Source organism: Garra rufa, chromosome 17 (genome assembly GCF_049309525.1).
Source record: "Garra rufa chromosome 17, GarRuf1.0, whole genome shotgun sequence".
NCBI lineage: Eukaryota > Metazoa > Chordata > Actinopteri > Cypriniformes > Cyprinidae > Garra > Garra rufa.
Window position 1 is genome coordinate 36,476,190 of NC_133377.1, and position 22,680 is coordinate 36,498,869.

At 36.4% G+C, this 22,680-nt stretch overlaps 1 protein-coding gene across 2 annotated transcripts in view; it reads right to left on the reverse strand.

The window, feature by feature from the left end:
* The window catches only part of khdrbs3 (KH domain containing, RNA binding, signal transduction associated 3), a 218,881-nt gene that overhangs the window by 19,561 nt on the left and 176,640 nt on the right, over nt 1–22,680 (reverse strand). For both annotated transcript variants that reach the window (XR_012340074.1, XM_073822420.1), the window contains exon 7: nt 14,516–14,598. Coding sequence is in view for 1 of the 2 variants with exons in the window: in XM_073822420.1 (XP_073678521.1) it covers nt 14,516–14,598 (83 nt within the window). In the remaining variant the exon portion in view is untranslated. The remainder of the gene's footprint in view (nt 1–14,515; nt 14,599–22,680) is intronic.

Below are 22,680 nucleotides of genomic sequence, written 5' to 3' on the forward strand. Positions count from 1 at the left end.
TCCCTTTAATTTCCATCATTTTCATAATATCCTTTCAGTGTTTTCCATTAATGTTGTGTAATCTGTCCCACTACAATTTCAGAATGTATTTTTACACTTGTAATAACAAAAAAAAAAAGCTCTATTGCGTTGTGCCATTGCCTTGGTGAAGCACCTGTCAATCAAAGTAAAATTTAAATAGTGTTATGGCACAGCGCCTTAGGTTATGATTTAATTGAATTTAATATCATTAATGATTTAAGAGCGTTTACATACTGCAAAGTTTCGAAGTGAAGGGTGGCACTGTGTTCGCATGAGCAGCTCATTATTCTCTGTTTACAAAAACTCGGTCGGTTCACAGAGAATGCAGCAAACTCAATGTCTGCATGTGTTGCGACTTTTACATGCAACATGTGCCAGTTATGCTTTATTTGCATAATTTCTACAGTTACAAAATTTCTAACATTTTGTCCCATCATGCTACCATAACTCCACTCTATTCCATACATACTATCATAACTCTTCCTCATTTAAATCATACTACCATAACACCTCCTCCATTCCAATCATACTAACATAACCTCTCCCCTCTATGATAACCCCTCCCCTCATTCCAATCATAGTATCATAGCCCCTCCCCTCTATTGTAACTCCTCCCCATTTCAGTCATACTATCATAACCCCTCCCCTCATTCCAATCATACTATCATAACTCCTCCCCTCATTCCAATCATACTATCATAACCCCTCCCCTCATTCCAATCATACTATCATAACTCCTCCCCTCATTCCAATCACACTATCATAACTCCTCCCCTCATTCCAATCATACTATCATAACTCCTCCCCTCATTCCAATCACACTATCATAACTCCTCCCGTCATTCCAATCATACTATCATAACTCCTCCCCTCATTCCAATCACACTATCATAACTCCTCCCGTCATTCCAATCATACTATCATAAATCCTCTCCTCATTCCAATCACAGTAACTAGCCCCTCCCCTCTACTGTAACTCCTCCCCATTTCAATCATACAATCATAACCCCTCCACTCTACCATAACTCCTCCCCTCATTCCAAATCATAGTAGCATAACCTTTCCCTCCTACTGTAACTCCTCCCCATTTCAATCATACTATCATAACTTGTTTCAACTACAACAACCCCTCCCCTCTACCATAACTCCTCCCCTCATTCAAACATACTATCATAACTCCTCCCCTCTACTGTAACTCCTCCCCATTTTAATCAAACTATCATAACTTATTCCAACTACTACAACTCCTCCCCTCATTCCAATCATAACCCCTCCCCTCTACATAACTCCTCCCCTCATTCCAATCATACTATCATAACTCCTCCCCTCATTCAATCACACTATCATAACTCCTCCCCTCATTCCAATCACACTATCATAACTCCTCCCGTCATTCCAATCATACTATCATAACTCCACCCCTCATTCCAATCATACTATCATAAATCCTCTCCTCATTCCAATCACAGTAACTAGCCCCTCCCCTCTACTGTAACTCCTCCCCATTTCAATCATACTATCATAACCCCTCCACTCTACCATAACTCCTCCCCTCATTCCAAATCATAGTAGCATAACCTTTCCCTCCTACTGTAACTCCTCCCCATTTCAATCACACTATCATAACTTGTTTCAACTACAACAACCCCTCCCCTCTACCATAACTCCTCCCCTCATTCAAACATACTATCATAACTCCTCCCACCTACTGTAACTCCTCCCCATTTTAATCAAACTATCATAACTTATTCCAACTACTACAACTCCTCCCCTCATTCCAATCATAACCCCTCCCTTCTACATAACTCCTCCCCTCATTCCAATCATACTATCATAACCCCTCCCCTCTACTGTAACTCCTCCCCATTTTAATCACACTGTCATAACTCCTTACCTCATTCCAATTATACTATCATAACTCGTCCCATCCACTATAACTCCTCCCCCATTTCAATCATACTATCATCATAACGCCTCCCCTCATTCCAATCATACTATCATAACTCAACTCAACCTCCAACCACATCGACAAATTCGATGTGATATGTCCACGGGGTGGTGCTAAAAGAGTTTGCTTTTTTTCCATGGAACAGATGAACATTCATATGGTACATTTTATGTGACATTGGTTTTGTTTCATCGCAGTTCTGACGTGAAATGTCCGTTTAGTGGCGGTATAACTCTAATGCTCCATGACATATTAAAATAGCTTACCATCTTCACTACACCTAAACCTACCCGATAGCATGAACAAAAGCAAATGTGACGTAAAAACGCAATCATGCCGTTTTAGCATGTTTTTCGATCTCTTTCATTGTGAGATATGTTTTTGACAGGATTCGTACCCAAGGATTCCGCATCCCAAGTCCATTCCCGTGCCAGCTGAACTACCGAGCAAGCTTGTTATGTCTGGAAAGCGAAACATGTGGAGCTGTAATCGTAACTGTGTATGAAAACGATTAGAAGTGCTCGCTGTTTATCAGCCTCTAGTGTTTATTTTTGTTGGAAACTGCAGTGATATGTACTTATTGGTGCGTATTTCACGTCTTGTGAAAAAGTTCTCAGAGGTACATTTTCGTCATGAGACCAGGTAGTTCTAATCACGCTTTATAAAATTCTCCTTTTCAATCGATCATAACACCATAACTCCTCCTCCATTTAATCCTACTATCAAAACTTCTCCTCTGATTCTGGTCATAACACTCAGTTTGTTGTTTCTTCATGTCATTCCAGACAGACTGGAAGATGATGAGATCAGATCTCTGTGTGGAGCACTGGCTGTTGTCAGATTCCTTGTGCAAACAAAAATCTTACTGGATTATTACAATTAATCGCAAAATGAATGTTTAGAAATCTAAACTGATATTTCCTACTGACACACTACAGCAAAAGATAGAAATAACTGACTTAAAACCATTTTTTAGCTGGTGAAAATACTAGTGCTCTAATAATTTTGCCCACCACTGTACAGTAGATCAATTCAGCGTAAGTGGCTGAGAAAAAAAAATGTCTTGGTTTTCCATAAATTGTCATGCAGAGAGTAAATCCCATGTCAAAGGTCACGCAGAGGTCCCTATCGCCAGCCTGCTGTTACCGCTCGCTAGTTTCATGCTTAAAATGTGTCTGCACACCAGGGAGAAGAAGATAGGATGAGAACGAAAGAGGGTTGCGCTGGAATTGCAGTGTGAAGACCAACAACTACGGTCACTATTCCCACACACGAGCTCAGGAAGCTCATGAACACCGGGAGAAGGCTTTCTATCATATGTGTGATGAAATTCCCAATTTCCACTGCGCATGAAGGTGAAATTGAAGAGACCTAAAGCTTTTGTGTTCAGTAATGCATCAGTCAACTTCACAACCTGCTGCCAGATGCATCTCTCTCAGTGTGTTTCACGCCATAAAGAACCTCTTCTCCTCAATCTGAACACCAGCTTGGGGTTCAAACCTAGTTAGACACCTTTAATTTCTTCCCTGACACATCGTCAATATTCCTTCTTCCCTTAATTCGACTCTCTCCCTCTCCTCCAGTGCCGAGTTTGTTCTGTTCTACTCAATTACCCTGTTCGGCTCGCTTCAGTCGAGGTAGAGCGTTAGCAGAAATGATGATGCATTTAAGTCACACACAGTCCAATTCCCTCCAATTAGCAACACACACGTGTAAACACTGCAAACATGCTGTCGAAATGAACTACAATCACCCAGAGGAGCATTTTACTCCTCAGAGGAGACTTAATGGAGTTATCAGGTACGCCGTGTTTAAGTATTAACTTCAAACATCAGAACTGCTTTGGAGAAGAAAAAGACAGAAATGAAACGAGTGTTAACACGCATTACAAGAGTACAGAGGTGTCTTACTTTATTAGGTACACTTGTTCAACAGCTCATTAATGCACATATCTACAGTAATAAGCCAATCACATGACAGCAATTCAATGCATTTAGGCATGGTCAAGACGATCTGCTGAAGTTCAAACCAAGCATCAGAATGGGAAAGAAAGCTGATCTAAGTGACTTCGAACGTGGCATAGTTGTTGGTGCCAGACTGGCTGGTCTGAGTATTTCAGAAACTGCTGATATACTGGGATTCAAACACAAAACATCTCTTGGGTTTACAGAAAATGGTCTGAAAACCAGAAAATATCCAGTGAACGGCAGTTATATGGCTGTAAATGCCTTGTTGATGTCAGAGGTCAGAGGATAATAGCCAGAATGAGCATGTCTTTCTTTCTTCAGTCGTAAAGAAATTCTGTTTTTTGAGGAAAACATTTCAGGATTTCTCTCCATATAGTGACCTCTATGGTGCCTGCAAGTTTGAACTTCCAAAATGCAGTTTAAATGCAGCTTCTATGGGGTCTAAATGATCCTAACCGAGGAAAAAGGGTCTTATCTAGCGAAACAATTGGTTATTTTCTAAAAAAAATAACAATTTATATACTTTTTAACCTCAAATGCTCGCCTTGTCTAGCTCTGCGTGTACTCTGTGTATTCTGGTTCAAGACAGTTTGGGTTAGGGACAGTAAGGTCGAAAATCGTCCTACACTCTTAAAAATAAAGGTGCTTTAAAAGGTTCTTTAAAAGGTTCTTCCATTTTTGGTTCCACAAAGAACCACTCAGTCACTCTTTCTTACCTCTTTATAATCGGAAGAACCTTCTTTCTCCACAAAGAACCTTTTGTGTTCTTTATGGAACCATTTAGACAAAAAGGTTCTTCTATGGTATCGTGAAGAACCTTTATTTTTAAGAGTGCATATTGACACAGAAGAACCCAGTGTTTACAAAGTGAACATGCAAAGATCAAACATCCTTTACAAAAAACTGTAAATGTAAAATGCAAACAACAATGTAGGGCGATTTTGAAGAAAATGAGAGTCTTTCAACAAACCCTAACTCTCTTGAACCAGAATACACAGAGTACAGGCAGAGCTAGACAAGATGAGAATTTGAGGTTAAAAAGTATATAAATTATTATTTTTTTTTCAATCATTTCACTAGATAAGACCCTTCTTTCTTGGCTGGGGCCATTTAGAGCCCTTTGAAGTTGTATTTAAACTGCATTTTGGAAGTTCAAACCCGCGGGCACCATAGAAGACCGTTATGGAGAGAAATCCTTCCCTTTTCCTCAAAAAACATTATTTTTTTTTACAAGTCAATAAAGAAACATATGAACATCTTGGATGACAAGGGGGTGAGTAAATTATCTGTGAAGTTTTGTTATGGAAGTGAAGTACTCCTTTAAAGGAATCGTTCACTCAAAAATTAAAATTCTGTCATTAATTACTCATCCTCATGTCGTTTCAAACCCATAAGACCTCCGTTCATCTTCGGAATTCAAAGATATTTTTCTGATGAAATATAAAAGCTCTCTGCCCCTGCATTAACAGCAATGTAATTACTACATTCAAGGCCCAGAAAGGTAGTAAGGCATTGTTAAAATATTTCATGTGATATCAGTGGATCAAACGTAATGATATGAAGTTATGAGAATACTTTTTGTGCGCAAAGAAAACAAAAATAATGACTTTATTCAACAATTTATTCAACAATGTCCTTACTACCATTCTGGGCCTTAAACTTGTCAGTTGTATTGCTGTCTATGCAGGGTCAGAAAGCTCTTAGATTTCATCAAAAATATCTTAACTAGTGTTTTGAAGATAAAAAAAGGTCTTACAGATTCGGAACGACATGAGGATGGGTAATAAATGACAGAATTTTCATTTTGTAAACTAAGCGTTTAAGGCAGTTCTGTAAGCTAAAGGTTCAACCTGATACTAGCAATGTGTGCTGTAGTTAAAACCAATTTCTGAAATAAGATACAGTATGTACTTCTCTCAAACACACAGCCATGCTTAGCCAGCTAAAACTGACACAGTGTAGTGTACCAACACTGTGTGTATCTGATGCTCTTCAAACAGATTATATAACAGATTGGCTTGTTTGAAACATCAGGCATCAGGTTTCTACTATGGCGTACAGAAACACTGTCAAAGTTTTTGAACAAAATTTTTTTTATGGGGGAAGTGGCTCATGTTGTCCACATTTTGTTTAAGTGTATAGTTTGCTAATTTTGTCATTTTAGACATTTCATGTCTTATTTTATTCATGCAATAAATGCATGTCCACTGCTGAGCTGTGGGTTATGACTAATTTAATGGGCAATGCAAACAAAATTACAATTTAAAATCAGTCAGAGCTACAGAAAAATTGTATTTATTTATTTTTATTTTTTTACAAATAAAGCTTCATATTTTGAGAAGGCAACTTTCTACGACCTCTACATCCTGCATTCATTGCGAAATTAGCTTCCTCCGATCTTAAAAACAAGAATCGGAAAAGAATCGGAAACAACAGTGAGGAATCGATTCTGGAATCGAATCCAATCGATTCCAGAACCAGGAATCGGAATCGGAATCGATTCCAAAAATTTCGGAATCGAACAGCCCTAGCTAATCGTGATTAGTCGCATCCAAAATAAAAGCTTTTGTATACATAATATATGTGTGTGTATTGTGCATATTTATTATGTACATATAAATACACAAATGCATGTATGTAGTTAAGAAAAACATGTTATGTTTATATATTAAATATATTTATATATAATATAAATTATATGAATATAAATATATACATGTAAATACATCTAAATATTTTCTAAATATATACTGTGTGTCTATATACAGTACAGACCAAAAGTTTGGACACACCTTCTCATTCAAATGAATGAGAAGGTGTGTCCAAACGTTTGGTCTGTACTGTAGATATGAATTCAACTGAAAAAACTTGTGAAAAAATATCTTTCAGGTGGTCAAATAGCAAATAGCAAATAGTGGAGCTCTTAAAATTAAATTAAATTAAATTAATATTTTTTTTAAATATTAAAGGTTTATTACCAGGCAAATTCAAATAAAGCAGTTAAATAAATTTTAAAATAAAATAAAATAAACATCACAATTAAAGCACATCCCAGATGCCTGATTAAGTGTTTCCTGAGGACGGGCCCTCGTTGACTTGACATTCATAAGAGGGCCTTGCTCTCTCTCTTCTCTCTCTCTCTCTCTCTCTCTCTCTCTCTCGCGTGGTTAAACAGATGGTGGGGTTAAATCTGAATGATGTACTACATGTCCCAGGTGATCCCTGTGTTTCCTCCTTCTCTCGTCTTGTTTTCACAGCTGGTAAATCAGCAGTGGGGCGTCTGTGAAGAGTCTCGCTGGTCTAATCTACTGTGAGAGGCTTATCACTAATCACTAATTACTGCCTCATTCTCTCGCATTCGCTCGCGCTCAAAGACAAAGAGTTTGGAAGAGGTTTAGAGGGCAAAAAGGTGAATAAACATCACACATCGCTAATTACATTTTCCATACATGGGTCACAAAGTTTATTTAAAAAAACATTTCAGCCCAAAATTGAAATAGGACACTACTTTAAGTAAACACACATGTAGAGCATGCATGTTTTATGATGGCTGATCATTGAGGTTGCTCATTCAAGACTAAAATAAAAAATCTATTTTTACAGTCTAAAAATGCACCCAGTGAAAAAACCACTGGGCTTTGTCCTCTATTGAGCGTCCTGCACCAATTCAAAGCTGAATCTTCTAGGGCATTCAATATATATTTATTATGTCTAGCATGTTTTGTATACACCATATGTCATGTGCAAATAATTATGTGTGTCCTATTTATATGGTCCCCTTATACAAAAGGGAAATGCAATTTTCTAGACCCAAATATAAGCATAACATCCTGTTGGTCATAAATTACTGTATGTCGCTGTCTATTCAAACAAGCTGCGGGCAAAATCACGGTCTGCAGATGCTTGTGACTTTATGACAGACACAGACGAGACTTCACTGTTCTTTTTGAAGATGTAAATGAATCTAATTTTAGGTTGTGACAGTCTTCTTGTCTCACTAACAGAAATGAACAGAGCCAAAGGTCCACAGAGACGAGAATGAAGACACCAAACCTCTAAAATAGAGCAGAAACAAGTTAAAAATATCAGTGCGTCGGTCTGAAGAAGCTCAGTGAAAATGGGACAGAGGACAGAACGTGTGTGTAAAAGAAGAGAGAGGAAGACAGGTGTAGAGGAGAGAGAAAGCCTCCGAGTCTGATGCTTTGAACGGAAGAGTAATCAATCGTGATAATCGCGACCTGCAGAGACGAGAGCTGAACGCTTTAATGTTCCTCTTCATCAGGTGTGGAACACCTTATTTCTGTATTTACAGGATCAAAATACGGAAAAACAAAGTAACAGAGTCAAGGTCTAGATTTCTAGATTGAGTTTTTTTATTGATGAAAGATGGAGAACTTGAATACCTAAGAATGAACAAATTAATTGAAATGTATAAAAACATCAATTCACTGATTCATTAATTCATTAAAAGTAAATTAATACATATGTTTTTCAAAAATGATGAAGAAATCAATCCTTTTTTAAATAAACTGACTATTAGTAGTAATGTGGAAGTAAACAGCAGAATCCTATCAGATCTAAACCACAAACACACAAAGATCCAACACTAGAATCCTACCAGATAGAGACCAAAACCATAAAGACCCCACACAGATCCACAATAATGCTAGAATCCTTCAAGATCCAAACCAAAACCATAAAGAATCCACAGAGATTCACAATAGTGCTAGAACCCTATCAGACCAAAAGCAAAACCATAAAGAACCCACACAGGTCCATTATAATGCTAGAACTCTACCAGTTCCAAACCAAACCATAAAGAACCCACAGAGATCCACAATAATGCTCAAATCATACCAGATCCAAACCAAAACCATAAGGAACCACAATAATGCTTAAATCATACCAGATCCAAACCAAAACCATAAAGAACCCACACAAGTTCATTATAATGCTAGAACTCTACCAGTTTTCAAACCAAACCATAAAGAACCCACAGAGATCCACAATAATGCTCAAATCATACCAGGTCCAAACCAAAACCATAAAGAACCAATGCAGGACCATTATAATGCTAGAACTCTACCAGGTCCAAACCAAAACCATAAAGAACCCACAGAGATCCACAATGATGCTAAAATCATACCAGGTCCAAACCACAACCATAAAGAACCACAATAATGCTTAAGTCCAACCAGATCCAAACCAGAATCATAAAGAACCATAATAACACTAGAATCCGACAAGATCCAAGCCAAAACCATAAATAACCAAAATAATGCAGGAATCCTACAAGGTCTAAACCAAAACCATTAAGACCCCAAAACAGATCCATAATAATGCAGGAACTCAACAAGATCCAAATCAGAACCATACAGAACCATAATAATTTTGGAATCCTGCAAGATTCAAACCAAAACCACAAACAACCACAATAATGCTCAAATTCTACCCACACAGATCCACAACAACACTAGAACCCTACCAGATCCAAACTAAAAACCACACAAAGAACCATAAAGAACCCAAACAGATTCACAATAATGTAAGAACCCTACCAAATCCAAATCAGAACCATTAAAAACGTAATAATGCTAGAACAATAAAGAGCCCATAAAGATCCACAATCATTCGAAATTCCTACCAGAACCATAAAGACCCACACATATCCACAATAATAAATCCCACCAGATTCAAATTAAAACCACAAAGAACCCAAACAGGTTCATAATAATGCTAGAATCCTTCAAGATCCAAACCAAAACCATAAAGAACCCACACAAATCCACAATAATGCTAGAATCCTACCAGATCCAAACCAAAATTATGAAGAAACTACAAAGATGCATACCAATGCATCTAGCAGATCTGCATCAAAGTCCACATTAATTCACTCCATCAATAGACAGATATCAAAAAAAAAAACTTTTAGAAGGCTTTAGAAGATGATTCTATAAAAATCTGACTTTTTGAATGTAATATCTTTTATTTTATATATTATTTGTTCAAATTCACAAAAGAAGCCTTCCAAATTTCACATTAAAATTTGAATGAACAAGTTGTTGACAGTGCAACTTCACTTACTGTAAAGCTCTGAAAACAAAAAGCACATTATCACTAACAGACAAAACTTTTCAAGTTCTCAAACTTACAAAAGGATAAATAAAAACACTTCTATTGGCCAAAAGGCACAATTACAGGCCGGCGCTAATAATCCTAAAGTGGTCCAATACTTGCCTAGATGCTATTACTAGAGAAAGAATTAAATAAAAGGCAAAGTTTGTAAACATCAATTATTCAATTCAGTTTATTTGTACAGCACATACTGTTCCAAAGCTGCTTACAAAGAACAGTGGCTTTACAAAGCCCTCAGAGATCAAGCCAAAGGCGACAGTGGCGAGGAAAAACTCCCAATCAATCAATCTCCTGAGAGGGAATTTCTAATCAGTCAGAGCTATAATTGCTCTTTCCCCCTCTAAATCTAAACTCTCAGAGTCGAGTCTCCTGAAGCAGTGCTAACCTTTGAAAAGCAGCAGTCTCAGAACTCACCGCACTGACATTTTCCAAAACAAACTGCTCTGCGGAGGCCTATAGCTGCTCTGACATTCAGTTTGTGTGTGTGTTATGTAGGCCATATGGTGCTCTGTAGCACTCTGTAGAAGGTGACGAGCAGTTTAAATGCTGTCAGACACACTTACGCACCCCTGAGCACTTCCACAGGGAGCACGACCGCACATGCGTGGAGTATCTGGACCGCAACACTAGAAGAAGACACACCTGGGAGAAGCACACAGCGAAGGCTTTTTCATCAAAAGTCATAACTTTTGACCTCTGACACTTTTAATGCTCCAGTGAGATAAACCTGTCACCTCGGTGAACATTTCACCTTTGCGCTTTCCCCTTCTTTTCACACAGGTAACACAGCCTATTTCTAGCATCCAAATGCCACGATAACTGACATATCTGACAAATTTCGTGTCATGACATTTAAAAAAAATGTTTTTTGCTTTTATACACTACAGATTTTGTTTTATGTTTTTTTTTAATTATTTAGAAGCAACGGTATATATTTTTGTAATGTAGATCTTGTTATTTTTTTACATTTACATTTACAATTACATTTATTCATTTAGCAGACGCATTTATCCAAGCTTTTATCCAACTTACAATTGGGAATACAACAAGTGATTCGCAGATCAACATAGTGCTAAAAAATACCATATATCAGGCGTTGTTAGATGAGTACAGGCTAGAAAGGGAAGATCAAGAAAGAGAGGAGAACAAAGTTTTTTTATTATTATTATTATTTTTGTTTATGCTGTAGAATTTGAATGTTAATTTTGATTTTAGTTTTATATTATTTGTAGGTTTTTGTTTCTATTTTTGCTATGTAATTAAAGCTGTGAAATGACATTCCTTTTTATATACAATTTATTCACATTTTAAGTCCAGATTTTTTATAAAAATGTAAAAAAAATCATTTTGTTATATAAAACAAAAATGAAAAAACTAAATGGTAATTAGGAACTAAAATAAATTTAATTTAAGGTGAAAAACTTAAATGACTAAAACAGAAATAAAAATAAATTCAAAATAAATAAAAATTGCTAAAACTAAAATGAAAATAAAATAACTAAAAATATGAAAAGAAAAAAGCTTATGTAAAATATTAATAAATATTAATGGTAACACTTTACAATAAGGTTCATTAGTTAACATTAGTTAACCACATTAGTTAACATGAACTAATAATGAACTGGACTTATACAGCATTTATTAATCTTTGTTAATGTTAATTTCAACATTTACTAATACATTATTAAAATTTTGTTAACATTAGTAAATGCAGTGTGAACTAACATGAACAAACAATGAACAACTGTATTTCCGTTAACTAACGTTTATAAAGATTAGTAAATACATTAACAAATGTATTGCTCATGGTTAGTTCATGTTAGTTAATACATTAACTAATGTTTAACTAATGAACCTTATTGTAAAGTGTTACCATATTAATAAATAACACTGCACTGAAAACATTTGGTATAGAATTTACAATTTTCAAAAAATAATAATTACAAAAAAACAGAAAGTAACACATACTCTTAAAACATACTCCAATAATCAAAATTTTATTCACAAGTTTTTACCAAAATAAAAAAAAGAAAAGGTTTTATAAATATATAGAGTTCAGGTCAAAAGTTTACACCCCCCTGCAAAATGTTAATTATTTCACCAAAATAAAAGGGATCATACAAAATGCATGTTACTGTTTATTTGGTACTGACCTGAAGATATTTCACATGAGAGATGTTTACATGTAGTATATAAGAGAAAATAATAGTTGAATTCATAAACTCTGTTCAAAAGTTCACATCCCCTTGATTCTGAATACTGTGTTATTACCTGAATAATCCACAGCTGTGTTTTTTGTTTAGTGATAGTTTTCATGAGTCCCTTGTTTGTCCTGAACAGTTAAACTGCCTGCTGTTCTTCAGAAAATTCCTTTAGGTTCGACAAATTCTTTGGTTTTCCAGCATTTCTGTGTATTTCAACTCATTCCAACAATGATGCTATGATTCTGAGATCCATCTTTTCACACTGAGGACAACTGAGGGACTCATATGCAACTATAACAGAAGGTTCAAATGCTCACTGATGCTCCAGAGGGAAAAACAATGCATTAAGAGTCGGGGGTGAAAACTTTTGAGCAGAATGGAGATGTGTACATTTTTCTTATTTTGCTTATATATCTTTTTTTTTTTCACTTAGTACTGCCTTGTAGAACCTTCAGAAGTTATTTACATGTTTCCCAGAAGACAAAATAAGTTTTCCTTAATCTTCAAATTTTCCTTCTGGAGCATCAGTGAGCATTGAACCTTCTGTAATAGTTGCATATGAGTCCCTCAGTTGTCCTCAGTGCGAAAAGATGGATCTCAAAATCACACAGTCATTGTTGGAAAGTGTTCAATTACACAAAACATGCTGAAAAACAGAAGGTTAGACATTTATTCAAATGACTAGTTCTAAAAACAAGCAATAATAGTAATGTTGACTCAATCGGCCACATCAGTGAATCATTCGACCATGAGTAAGTCAATAATAACAATTCTAGTTCACAAAGGGGAAAGACACACAATAGTTTGCATTACATTTAAAAAATCTAGTTGAAACTGAAACTACAAAACATAGTGTTGACGTCAGACTAAATCAGTCTCCTAATTCACTAGCACTGCATTCAAGCCATTCATGCATCCTCTAGGAATTAAACCCATGACCTTGCGTCATGCTCATTGGCGTATCGTCATAAATGTTTCATCTAAAAAGCAGTGAGATGCATCACATGTATGATGGTTTTTTCAGCTGATGGCAATTATCACAGTGTCTCCATCAGTACATGTGACTCATAGAAGCACATGAACCACTGAAAGTCATTATCGGGTGAGATTAAATTATGCAGGAATATTATCCAGCCTGCAGTACATTATTACAGATCATTACTACACATATAGATTATATAAAATTCTACCAAAACCACCTCTGGAACACCACATATTCTATGATTAAAAGAAAAGCTGCATGGTTTACATATCCCTGGATTACATATTACAGATCAAAGAGGCTTCGGGACGAGGTATGAGGAAATCTAGCAGAGCTCAGTAACACACAGACAATGTTTTATGAATCAAAGAACATAGAAACCTGCCGTATAATGAAGAACACGTAGGCTCCCCAAAAGACTCGTCATTAATTAATAAAAGCGAATCAGTTTAGCTGTCGTTTGAGCTCCTAAAACAGTGTTTGAGTTCAGGAAGACACTGCAGACTGATAGATACTGGTCAAAGTGTGATAAAGTCCACCTGATAATAACTGTCATCGCTATCATAAATCCAGCATCATGTTCACACAACGCAAGCCAAGTGTCAAGAGCCAATTGTCGTTTTCTGCTCAAATTAGATTTTTTTTTTTTTGTGGAGGAAATGGTTCATGTGACCTTTAAAATGTGATCTAAACAGAAGAATGGTGGTCTAAACAGAAGATGAAATTCTCAATATACAGAATTGAAACCATATTAAATCAGAAACAAAAACATCTTATTTTTAATCGAAACTTAGTATTCATATCTTTTATATTTAATATAATGCATTCTAATAATCTTTTTTTAGAAAACAGGAGCATATGTCTTTGGTCAACTCCCACTAATTATGGTATTTATAAGGTCTTCACTGGCACAAAGTGACAACTGACCCTGACATACAGCACTAAATGTTTCATTGCAGAGAAAAAAGCAAGATAAAGGAGTGATTCATTAACGAGACGGACACTTCTCTCTTTTGGACTTTCAGAGCTGCCCCCTACATTAGCCTGAACGATTTCCAATACAGCAAAGCTCCAAGTCCAACTCTGTGAAGACCTACACAAACTCTTTGGTTCGATACAGAGAGGTGAGCACTGACCTACACTGTGAATAAACTCTCTTGTTCAGATATAACTTCACATGCACTCTGAGAGATGCCCTTTACACGGACAGCACATTCACATGGCTCAGCCTCCACAAAACACACACACGCGCACTTACTTCGGTGCCTGATTGTTGTAGTTGTTGTCATATGAGTCATATCCCTGGTCATCGTAGGCTGTTCCATATCCATCATCGTATTCCTAAGGGAAAGAAAATATGCCATGTAATTATTCACAGAAATTTTGATACAATAAAATAAATGGAGTGGTGTTTCATGAATTCCTGCTCTGAACAAATCGGTGTTCAAAGATTCAATGCTTGTTTCAAGAATGAATCAGAGTTTTAATTATCTCAGTTAAATAAATGACTCAAAGACAGTCACTTGTTTAGTTGCTGGATGCATCAGCGATTCACTCACATATAGAGTCACTTGAATGAATCAGTGTTTAGAACAAATTATTTGACTGAATGATTCAAAGATTCACTCACTCAAAAACAGAATCACTTGCTTTGTTTATGAATGAATCAGTGTTTTTAACAAACCAGTTGAATGAAGTATTCTTCGACTGCTTTTATTCCTTAATGAATCTGTGTTTTTTATCAAATCGGTTGACCGAATGATTCAAACATTCACTCATAAAGACCCGCACTTGTTTATTTACTGGATGAATCTGTGTTTAGAACGAATTGTTAATTGAAAGACTCAAAGACTCACTCATGAAGACAGTCAATTGTTTAGTTACTAGAGGAAACAGTGTTTTGAAAAAATCGGTTGATTTAAAGATTCAATGACTTAAAAAGAGAATCACTTGCTTTGTTTATTAATGAATCAGTATTTTTAACAATCTGGTTGATTGAAGCTTTCTTTGACTAGTTTTATTCTGGCTGAATCTGTGATTTTGAATAAATCGGGTGACCAAATTATTCAAAGACTAACTAATAAAGGGAGGCACTTGTTTAGTTACTGGAAGAATCAGTCTTTTGGATGAATCATTGATTGAAAGACTCAAGTATCACTAATGAAGTTACTAGAGGAATCAGTATTTTGGACGAATCAGTTAATTTAAAGAATCAATACCTTACTTAAAAAGAAAATCACTTGCTTTGTTTACGGATGAATCAGTTTTTTTGGATGAATCAGCTGTTTGAAAGACTTAAAGACTCACCCAAAAAGAGAATCACTTGCTTTGTTTATGAATGAATCAGTGTTTTTAACAAACCGGTTGAATGAAATATTCTTTGACTGCTTTTATTCCTTAACGAATCTGTGTTTTTGAACAATATGGTTGACCGACTGATTCAAAGACTCACCCATAAAGACATGCACTTGTTTATTTACTGGATGAAACCGTGTTTTAGATGAATTGTTAATTAAAAGACTCACTCATGAAGACAGTCACTTGTTTAGTTACTAGAGGAAACCATGATTTGGATGAATCAGTTCATTTAAAGATTCAATGATTCACTTAAACAGAGAATCACTTGCTTTGTTTATGAATGTATCAGTGCTTTTAACAAACTGTTTGTTTGAAGCATACTTTGACTAGTTTTATTCTTTAATAAATTAGTGTTTTTGAACAAATCAGTTGACCGAATGATTCAAAAACTCACTCATAAAGACTATCATTTGTTTCGTTACAGGATGCATCTGTATTTTGGATGAATCAGTTGATTCAAAGACTCAAAGACTAACTCATGAAGACAGGCACTTGTCTAGTTACTAAGGAAATCAGTGTTTTGGATGAATCAATTGATTTAAAGATTCAATGACTCACTTAAAAAGAGAATAACTTGCTTGGTTTATGAATGAATCAGTGTTTTTAACAAACCGCTTGTTTGAAGCATACTTTGACTAGTTTTATTCTTTAATAAATTAGTGTTTTTGAACAAATCGGTTGACCGAATGAATCAAAAACTCAATCATAAAGACAAGCACTTGTTTAGTTACAGGATGAATCAGTATTTTGGATGAATCAGTTGATTGAAAGACTCAATGACTCATTTAAAAAGAGAATCACTTGATTCATTTATTAATGAATCAGTGTTTTTAAAAAACTGGTTGTTTGAAGCATACTTTGACTAGTTTTATTCTTTAATAAATTAGTGTTTTTGAACAAATCGGTTGACCAAATGAATCAAAGACTCAATCATAAAGAGAAACACTTGTTTCGTTACAGGACGAATCAGTATTTTGGATGAATCAGTTGATTGAAAGATTCAAAGACTCACTCATTAAGACAGTCACTTGGCTAGTTACTAAGGAAATCAGTTTTTTGGATGAATCAATTGATTTAAACATTCAATTACTCACTTAAAAAGAGAATAACTTGCTTGGTTTATGAATGAATCAGTGTTTTTAACAAACCGGTTGTTTGAAGCATATTTTGACTAGTTTTATTCCTTAATAAATTAGTGTTTTTGAACAAATCGGTTGACCGAATGAATCAAAAACTCAATCATAAAGACAAGCACTTGTTTAGTTACAGGATGAATCAGTATTTTGGATGAATCAGTTGATTGAAAGACTCAATGACTCATTTAAAAAGAGAATCACTTGCTTTTTTAATGAATGAATCAGTGTTTTTAACAAACTTGTTGTTTGAAGCATACTTTGACTAGTTTTATTCTTTAATAAATTTGTGTTTTTGAACAAATCGGTTGACCGAATGATTCAAAGACTCAATCATAAAGAGAAACACTTGTTTCGTTACAGGATGAATCAGTATTTTGGATGAATCAGTTGATTAAAAGACTCAATGACTCATTTAAAAAGAGAATCACTTGCTTTTTTAATGAATGAATCAGTGTTTTTAACAAACTGGTTGTTTGAAGCATACTTTGACCAGTTTTATTCTTTAATAAATCAGTTTTTTTTTAATCGGTTGACCAAATGATTCAAAGGCTCACTCATGAAGGCAGGCACTTGCTCAGTTACTAGAAGAATCAGTGTGTTGGATGATTCAGTTGATTGAAAAATGCAATGACTCATAAAGAAAACCATTTGTTTTGTTCATGAATAAAACAGTGTTTTGAACAAATTGGTTAAGTGAATGACTCAAAGACTCACTCATGAAGACAATACAGTAAATAGCTTCATAATAGTATTCAGTATACTTATTCACTATTTGGAAAGATAGACACTTTATGCTACTGGTGCAACAATGCAGTTTGTAGCAAGATATATTTTTTATTTTCAATGCACAGTAAGAATGTGATGTTGGTACAATCACATTATTTCTGTTCAATAAAAATATATATTTTTTTGACTTCATATCTATGTAGTTTCACTTGGTCTGGGAAGAGTGCTTTGCATTGTGAACTTTAGACTATGTCTACATAATAGATCAAATTACTTTTTCAAAATTCCAAGAAAAACAGTTTTCCTTGATATGAAAGGAGTTAAAAGCATGTATCATGCAGCACTGTGGGCCAGAGTCTGGAGCGATGGACAGTCTCCACAGGACATACTGCATTTCATCAGGGTCAAGAGATCTGCTCTAATGATGAAGCAGTTCGAGGTGTCCTTAATCCACACACACTCCCTCACACACTCCCAAACTCTGCTTAGAGGTTAATCTACTCGGCTGAACCCCAGCAGACATTAATACTCCATATATCTAGAGCTGAAATAGCAAAGAGCCGTGCATGAAAACTGAAAAGCAGCTCTTCACTTAAATGAAAGGTTGCGAAAGTGCTTCATTAAGTCGAGGGCTGATATGATTTTGACACTGTAATTAACATCGCATAATAACCGTTTAAGAGTGGATAATGAAACTTCATGGGGGTTAATATCTAATGTAGCTATTATTGTGACACATCGCAGATTGCTTTATGACATGCGTGGCTTTGTGGCCCGGCGCCTCACAAAGCCAAGTGATATGTTTATGAAGACTCACGTATGAAATGTCAACAGAGGTCAGAAAAACAAGCTGGAACTTTTTGGAAATGGATTTTTATGTAGGCCAAAACAGACTTTGCACTTTTTTTTTCATATTTTCTGTGCTGATTGTTGGGGAAAACTTACTAGTGTTTAAATAGATGATCATACATAATTAAGCTTAATGGCAAGGTCATGCAAATGCCTTAAACAGCCTTGCTTTATCAGACAAAGGTAATAAACAATTTGGAAGCAACATGAAATCAAACGTAATCTTAATCTACACTACTGTTCAAAAGTTTGGGGTCATTTTTTACATGTTTTTGAATGTTGTCTCGTTCAAAGCTGCATTTATTTGATTAAAAATACAGTAAAAACAGCATTATTGTGAAATATTATTACAATTTAGAATAACTGTTTTCTATTTGAATAAATTTAAAATGGTAATTTATTTCTGTGATGCAAAGCTGAATTTTCAGCATCATTAATTTAGTCTTAAGTGTCACATGATCCTTCAGAAATCATTCTATTATTCTAAAATCAAAAACTAAACAAATTGATATCAGCAAGCCCCTCCACTCCAACCACCTGCGCTTTCGCCATCCAATCAATTCCTGAATCTTAAACCTAAGCTCCGCCCTTCATTTATTTTGCAAATCATGTTTTTTTCCAAAATGTGACATTACCGAGTACAAATGTTGACTTCAAGTAAAAATCAACCCACCTACGCTGTCAAATGATCTAAAATATTCTCACAGAAGTCAAACATCAAAGCCTAGTTCTGCTGTTCTCCGACTAATTTAGGATAAACGTCCTCCACAAAAAGGCTCCGACCCCTCGTGACTGCTCCAACATATCCAGCTCAGTTCCAAATCCATCTGCCCTCAATTCACATTCGTAAAATCCTCCTCAACTACGAAAACAAAGACGGAAAACCCTCTCATCACACACCCCGCAGTCTTAGAGCGGCATTACTGTCCGATCAGAGGCACGCCGCTGCCAAAGCACTCTATTCACTGTTTCATCTTTAATCCACAAGCAAAGTGACATTTAAACTGAGTTCAATAATGAAGTTTACTTGAAAAAATAAAACCGAGAAACAGACAAAGAGAGAAGTTTTACTGCTGATGCTGTTAACGTTGGCAAAAATTTAGCATTATCATGATTGTATTATTCTTTTAGGCAGACACTTTCTAATCATGTTTTCTTTGTGCACAAAAAGTATTCTTGTTTGCTTCATAAAATTATGGTTGAACCACTGATGTCACATGGACCATTTTAACAATGTTCTTACTACCTTTCTGGGCCTTGAACGTGTCAGCTGCATTGCTGTCTTATAGGGTAAGAAAGCTTTTGGATTTCATTAAAAACATCTTAATTTGTGTTCTGAAGACGAACAAAAGCCTTACAGGTTTGGAACAACAGAAGGGGGAGTAATTAATGACAAAATTTTCATTTTTAGGTAAACAATTTCTTTAAATATGCATAATTTTTGCTCTAACAGATGAGAGTGAAACATCATTTGAAACTATATACGCAGTGCCTTGCGAAAGTATTCAAACCCCTTGACATTTTCTCATGTTGCAGCCTTACGTTAAACTGCTTTAAATAACCTTTTTTTCACATCAATCTATACTCCATACACCATAATCACAAAGTAAAAAAACATATTAGAAATAAAAAACGGAAATGATTCTGTTGCATATGTATTCACACCCCTTTCTGGGACACTAAATTTTGCTCAGTAGCATTCATATTGCTTGTAGATGTTACTACACTTCGAGTGAAGTTAATCTGTGGCAAATTCAATTGAATGGGTATGATTTGGAAAGGCACACACCTCTCAATTAAAGGTCTAACAGCTGAAAATGCATATTAGAATAAAAACCAAGACCTGAAGTAAAAGAAACTGCCTGTAGAGCTCAGAGACAGGATTGCATCAAGCCACAAATCTGGGGAAGAGTTCCGAAAAAATTCTGCTGCATTGAAGGTTCACAGAAGAAGTGTTTTCCATTGTTATCCATAATGGAAGGTGTTTGAAAACAACTAGGACTCTTCCTAGAGGTGGCCTCCTGGCCAAACTGAGCAATTGATGGAGAGCTTTGGTTAGACTGGTGACCACGAACCGATGGTCACTCTAGTTGAGCTCCATGATTATAAATGCAGATGGGAGAAACTTACAGAAGGACAACCATCACTGCAACACTCCATCGATCTAGGCTTTATGGCAGTGTGGTCACACTCGATCCTTTCCTTAGTGAAGACACATGAAAACCAACTTGGAATTTGCAACAAAGCGCCTAAAGAACTCTCAGATTGTGAGAAACAAGATTCTCTGGTCTGATGAACCTCAATTCTAAGCATCATGTTTGGAAGAAAACCAGCTCTGCTAATCACCTGCACAGTACCATCCTAAAAGTAAAGTATGGAGGTAGAAGCTTCATTCTGTGGGCATGTTTTTCAGCGGCAGGGACGGAGGGACTCGTCAGAGTAGAAGGAAAACTCAACACATGGCGCTTTTCCACTACAAAGTACCAGCTCGCCTCAGCTCGCCTCGGCTCGACTCGACTCGACTCGACTCGGCTCTGTTTGGTTTTCCACTGTGTAAAAGTTGTACCTGTACCGGCTTCCAGGTACTTTTTTTCGTACCACCTCCGGCGAGGTTCCAAGCGAGCTGAGGCGATACTAAAATGTGACGTGAAAACACAGCAGACTGCTGATTGGTCAGAGAGAATCGTCACCATTCACTGCGTCATCATTGCACTCGTCAGCAATAGTATCCAGAATAACCCCGCCATTTTTAAAAAGTTTGGCCAGAGATTGCGTGACATATCCAATCCATTACATATTATGGCAACTCGGAAGAATACGCCGTGGTCAAACGAGGAGGTGCAGACAGCGGGTGTGTGTCGCGTAGAAGATTACATCACGGCAGTTTCTTGCAGCGTCGCTATGACAACCAGGTACTATTGTGGAGGTACAGGTAAAACTTTTACACAGTGGAAAACCAAACAGAGCCGAGTCGAGCCGAGTCGAGCCGAGTCGAGCCGAGGCGAGCTGGTACTGTGTAGTGGAAAAGCGCCAATAGTCTTCAGACTGGGCAGAAGGTTCACCTTCCAACAGGACAATGATCCTAAGAACACAGCAAGAGTGGCTTACTCTTCACGGACAACTCTGCAAATGTCCCTGAGTGGCCCAGCCAAAGTCTAGGCTTGAACTCAATCAAACATTTCTGGAGGAACCTGAAAATGTCTGCCAGCCCCCATCCAAGCTAAAAGAGCTTGAGAGGTGAAGAGGTGAGGAGAAGAATGGCAGATAATTGCCAAATGCAGACGTGCAAAACAAAAAGACTTGAGGTTCTAAAAGTTCTTCAACTAAGGGTATGAATACTTATGCAATGTACTTATTTCAGTCTTTTAATTTGAATAAATTTGCAAAGTTGTCACAAATCTGGTTTGTGCTTTGTCATTATGATGTATGGAGTGTAGACTGAAGTGAAAAAAAGTCAATTAAACTATTAGAGCTGCAACATAAAGCATGAAAACAAAATGAGGGGGGGGGGGAGGGGGTTGAGTACTTTCGCAAAGCACTGTATATGTGTGTGTGTGTGTGTGTGTGTGTACAGTTTTTGAGTGGTGCTTGCTGTGGCAAGACTGTGTGGTTGCTAGACAGTTGCTAAGGTATTCTGGGTAATTGCAATGCACTTTCTATAGTGTTCTGGCTGCAGGATGTGAAGGTGCAGGTTCGAATTCATCCAGTGAAATGTTCTGATTTCAGCACCTTGCTCCTAGGCTTCCACCAAAAATTTATCGTCTATCAATAAAAAGACGGCTTCTGCCCACAAAATCAAATTAGATCAAATTAGGTCAAAAAGGAAACTGAAATGAATTTGAAGGAAAGATATGAGAACTGATCCCCTCGGAAAACCTGGATTTCAGTGCCTCTCCAGTATAGGTCACCTCTGCCGGACCAGAAGAGTCTAGAAAGCTTGAGTCTTAACTGCTGGTTACAGCTGAAATATTCAATGAGAAACCAAACAGTTTAACTTCTCCCATATCCAAAAGGAAATAAGTTGAAATCAAAGCAAAATAAAGGCTCACAGCATTCGAACCTTTAAATAAAAACACTCAACGCTGAACAACTCATCTTCCTTCCGAGCTGAAACAGGACTAGACTCGCTCATCTATTTATAACCGAAGATATTTCCATTGTGCCGTCTCGACTGACAGTGATCTCTATCTGCAGCACTATGAATATATCATAAGGTAAAAACCTCTCATATTGTGAAGAACCGAACTCTGTTACCTTGGCATATTAGTTATGAATGGCTTTATGCACTGATCAAATAAATTAGTCAGCTTGAACGTGAAAACAAAACCAGGTCATGTGTGAGAGCGAGAAAGAA